The sequence below is a fragment of the Myotis brandtii genome, unplaced genomic scaffold (assembly GCF_000412655.1).
Source record: "Myotis brandtii unplaced genomic scaffold, ASM41265v1 scaffold300, whole genome shotgun sequence".
Lineage (NCBI taxonomy): Eukaryota > Metazoa > Chordata > Mammalia > Chiroptera > Vespertilionidae > Myotis > Myotis brandtii.
Genome location: NW_005361459.1, coordinates 785,671 through 790,574, shown reverse-complemented (window position 1 = coordinate 790,574; position 4,904 = coordinate 785,671). Strand labels below are relative to the sequence as shown.

General features: G+C 53.1%; 1 protein-coding gene across 1 annotated transcript in view; it reads left to right on the top strand.

Moving 5' to 3' along the window:
* Window positions 1–688: 688 nt before the first annotated feature.
* The window catches only part of PXDC1 (PX domain containing 1), an 18,965-nt gene continuing 14,749 nt past the window's right edge, over window positions 689–4,904 (top strand). The window contains exons 1-3 of the mRNA XM_014542381.1: window positions 689–724; window positions 2,097–2,202; window positions 2,997–3,095. Of these exons, the coding sequence (XP_014397867.1) occupies window positions 689–724; window positions 2,097–2,202; window positions 2,997–3,095 (241 nt within the window). The remainder of the gene's footprint in view (window positions 725–2,096; window positions 2,203–2,996; window positions 3,096–4,904) is intronic.

Below are 4,904 nucleotides of genomic sequence, written 5' to 3'. Positions count from 1 at the left end.
TGCTCACTTTTTTGTATGTGAGGATTAAAATGCAGAGTGGAGTGTCTAACAGTAGGAAGCCCTGCATTAATGCTAGTTCCCCTCAGCACCCACTGCTTCTGGTGAGACTTTGTAGATGGTGGTGGGGAGGAGAGCGTGGCATTGGCTGCCCTGGGACGTGGTAGTGAAAAGTCTTACCTGGAGCAAAAGGGAGGTGAGTGTGAGGCCTTGGCCCGCCCCGCACATGCCCCTGGCTCTGTGCTTTCTGTGTGCATTTGAGTTGTGCGGGGCCAGTTTAAGTTCCTGAGGTGTAGACACACAGTGAGTACCTCTGAAGAGTGGGCCACTTGCAAGTGAAGAAAGGTCTAGGATTATGGGGAGAAAAGTAGACTTGAAAAGGATATGATAGGCCGTGGCTGGTTGCTCAATGGTTAGAGCATCAGCCCATGCACCAAAGGGTCATGGGTTTGATTCCCAGTCAAGGGCACGTACCTGGGTTGCAGCTTCGATTCCCGACCCGGTCAGGGCATGTGCAGGAGGCATCCAGTAGATGTGTCTCTCACATCAATGTTTCTCTCTCCTCCTTCTACTTTCTAAAAATTAACGGAAAAAATAACCTTGGATGAGGATTAACAAAAAAGAAAAGAAAGGATATGATAGGTACTTTCAATTATCTGAAGGGGGAGAAAATTCAAATGAGGTATTAGCCATGGTGGTGGTCATGGTGGTAGGGGCAGTGGAAGTGGTGAGGATGAGGACCAGCGGCTGGGTGAAAGGAATTTATAACAGCCCACGATGGAACTCTTGGAACCTTTGGCTGGATTCCTGGCTCAGCAACCCGTGGGACAGAGGAGTGATGACCTTAATTCTCCATCTAGTCCTTGATTCTCTGAAGGGAGGCAAGCTGGTCCCTTCCTAAGCACCACCTGAGTTTTGTACAATCCTAAGGGAAGTCCTTTTCCTTTTCAGAACTGTTTAAGTCCAGGGAAATAATTTTCTTAGTAAAATACATTCCAGTAATGTAAAAGAAAAGTCCACCTCATTTCTATGTGCCAGATATCATCCTAGGTGCTAGGGACATGGTAGTGAACAAAAAAGACCAAAAAAAAAAAAATCCCTGCCCTCATGATTCTTATATTCTGGTTGGGAGAAACCTAGTAATAAACAAGACAAGTGAAAAATATGTTAGTGATAAATGTTCAGAAGATAAAAAACAAGTAAGCAAGGAAAAGAGCTATTGCTTATGGGGGCAGGGAAGGTAGGATGGTCCCAAAGTCTGAAAGGAAGTGACCTTTGAGTAGAGATCTGAAGGAAGGGAGGGAGCCAGGCCACATCACTACCTGGGGAAGAAAGAGGAACAAGTGCAAAGGTCCTGAGGCCTGCACGTGCCTGGTGACTTTGAGCAGTGAGAGGCCATTGTGGCTGGAGTGGAGAGGGTAGTCGGAGAAGATTGGGGAGGTAGGGAGTGGGCAGATCGCACTCAGATTTGGGTTCTTACTCCGAGATGGAGAGCTTTGAGCAAGTGACTTGATCTAACACACGCTCCAGCTGCTGTGCTGAAATGACTCGGGGAGGAAGGGAGGCTGGCTCGAGCTGCTGGGACATTGTGGCGGGTGTAGCAGAGCAGATGTGAGACATGGCCACGCACTGATATGTCTGGGACAGAAGAGCACAGCATTGACTGAGAGACCAAATGTGGGTGTGAAGGAGCGTCAGGCTCACAGCCAAGCTTTCAGCCTGAGAAACGGAATTGCCACTCACTGAGATGGGAAGCCTGCAGGAGCCAGGATAGGGATGGAATTGCCACTCACTGAGACTGGAAGCCTACAGGAGCCGGGGTAGGCCTCCAGCTTTGAGTGTATTTCAGCATTTTCTCCAGATAAGCCCCCTCATAGGGAGCCTGTGGGGTACAGGTGCACATGTTTGTTCACCTTATCACTGAAGATATTAACTTACCTGCAACCTCATGGACTGTCTGTGCTTAGATTTGAGGTCTGAGGGATGGGAGTTCAGGTATCTAGGGTATTATCAGGATACACCTACCAGCCTCACACACCCTGATAGCTCAAGGAAAATGTGTCCTCTGCTCCTGGGCCCTGAGCCTGTCCTGTGGGCAGAGAGGGAAGAAGCTCAGCGCTGCCCCAGACCAGCTGGGAGAACGCCACCTGCTGGATGGGACGGACTGCAGAGTCTCCGAGTTTACATTCGAAGAGGCTGAAGAAAGTGTGAGCCACCTGGGCCCTGGGCAGCAGAGCAGGGGCAGAAAGGCCTTCTTTGCCCGGCCAGATGTGTGCTCAGTGAGCCTGCCCCTCGCCTGTGACTCAGCTCCCACCCCCATGCGTAGCCTCACCTCAGGGTGCCCTGCCCCTCCTAACGGGCAGTTTTCACTTCTGGGGGTTCGTAGTATCCTTTCAGGTTCACAGGCCAATTTTGAGTTTCTTCCATATATAGTGCTCCTGGGCTGGGTGCTTTCCCAGGACCCCGGCACCATGGCCGCATGCTCTGCCACCCGTCCTGGCTGGGACTGTCCACCTCCATGTCGCCTGCTCTTCCTCTTCCCTCCTTCTGCTTTACCTATCTTTCCCAAGTCCACACCCTGCTACTGCCCAGACTTCCTCTGGTTTCCTTGTGCCGGCACAAGGTTTGTCTGGTCCGGTCTCTGCAAGTGGCCACGTGGCTGAGTTTGGTTCATGGTCCTGTGATCTCATCCCAAGAGAACTCACTGTGCTGTGGGCACAGGTGACCCGAGCTAACTCTCAGCTAGAGAAGGAGCTGACATGGTGCTTTCCACCACATTTCAGAGGAGAAACTCAGTTCTGCTTCTCAGATCAGAACCCACTGTGGCATCCTGGCTGCCCTCAGGGACATGGAGCCCCTTCCCTTCTGAAAACAAGTCTAGGCTTCACCTTTCTCTGTTGTCTCTTTCAATCAACCCTTTTCCGAAAGGTGAAAGATACGCCTGCATTGTGGACAGTGGCAATCCGGGAAGATTCAGAGTACCAGGCAGAGCTAATAAGCAGTGGGCACTGGGTCAGCTTGCCTCTTCTGGCTGAAGCCCAGCTTGGCGTTGCATCATGCTCATGGGATTCAGGAGTCAGAGAGGCTGAGGCTGAGTGGTGAGTTATGACCCCGACGTGCATTTGACCCCCGTGGCACAGTTCTCCAGGCGGGTGTCCTGTGTGAGCTCTGGGCTCTGGGCAGTAAATGGGACAGTATGTTGTTATCGGTGGTTGGCATTGCCCGCCCACTGAAATACAGTTTTTATTGGTATTTTTGTTCACTTTTACTTTCTTGGGTGACAGTCGGCATCCACCGGTCACCTCCGGTTGTCACCACTAAAAAGATGGTCCCCTTGTCCCGGAACCTAGAAGCCCCAGAGCCCCGTAGTCGGAAACCTCTCCTTGGTGGGAAGGCCAGGGAGCCTGAGGGTTAGGGCCTGCTCTCCGTGCCGTCTGGGCCTGCTGTGGCCTCCCTGCGATGACATGATGGCAGCCCAGGTGTCCCCTTGGAGCTCACTCACATGCTGAGATGTCACTCTCCAAGCACACACCTCCAGTCCATCTTCCTCTGACCCCGCACCCTAGACCGAGTCACAGCTGTGGACACAACCAATTAGCTCCTTTGATAACTTACCCTGCAAGTTTTACTTAATTTTTGTTTAAGAACAAAACACTTTAACCGTCCTTTGCTGATAGGTAACTTGTAACCAGTGGGGAAACACTGAGCATCAGTTGGGCAGAGCGGAGAGCAGGAATGGATGTGTAATTACAGCTCTTACAGGGCAACTTCAGTGCCACCAGACACTGTCCTGCCTCCCCAGCGAGGAAACGGAGGCCCTGACGGCTGGAGCACAGGTCACAGTGGGGGGCTCAGGGGAAGTGGGGGAAAGCACTGGCTTTGGAACCAGACAGGGAAGGACTCAGATTCTGGCTCTGTCTTGCCGGTGACTTCAGGCAAGTGGCTTAGTTCCTAGAGGCCCGGGTAGTGATGGCAGTAGCGATGTTTGCGCAGCAGGGCTGTCGCGAGCGTGAAGCAGCGATCTCCACGGTCCCAGCACCACGCTGGGCACCTGAGAATGGTTGGCTTTGGACTCCGGACCACGTGACCCTGGAGCTTTGGCTCTTTTCTTTAACTATTTTTATAATCACCTTTCCCAAAGGTGGACGGTAGTTCCGAATTGTGGACAGTCATGATAAGGGAAGTCATCCAGATTCCGAGAGCCAGAGGGTGGCCCCCTGCTCCTGAGAGCGCCCTGTCCAAGGGGCAGTCTCATGAGGGGCAGATGACTGTGCATACCTGGGGCTGGTGTGTGTGCTACCATAAGAAAGAGTCACCAGGTGGGCAGAGTTCTTGAGGCCAGAGCCTGCAAGGGGGGCCACGACTGCCCTCTGCTCCCATGGCAAACTCCTTCATGTGGCGTATGAGGCCCTGCTTGTCTCAGCCTTCCCTACCCCTGCCCCAGCCACACTCCAGACCCCACTCCCTGATCTCCTTCTCCCTCCCTCGCCCCTTCCTCAGGCCTCCTAGTCTGAGAGGGGCCCCTTGCTGTGAGTCTTCCTAGCCTCCCAGGTGACGCCCCACTCCCTGTGGCCTGTGTGCACCTCACTTCCATACTCCTGGCAGCATGAAAGCCCTGGGGAGGCAGGGGTCCTGCTAGCTTGTTGGCCAGGGCACCTCCACACCTGGGGGCTGCCTGGCTGGAGCAGGGGGGCAGGCAGCACTGTGGGATGAGCAGATGAGAGGTGCTTCCTGTTGTGAGAGCTGAGAGTGGGGTGGTGTTCCCTCAGCACCTTTGATGTTTTAAGGCAGACTGGCTAAGTGAATGGCTTCTGAAACACGTTTGGGAAGGGAATTGTGCTTTCAGTGGGAGAGCAATGAAGAGGCCTAGAAAAGGAGGGGTTAAGGGAAGGACACAGAAGAGATTG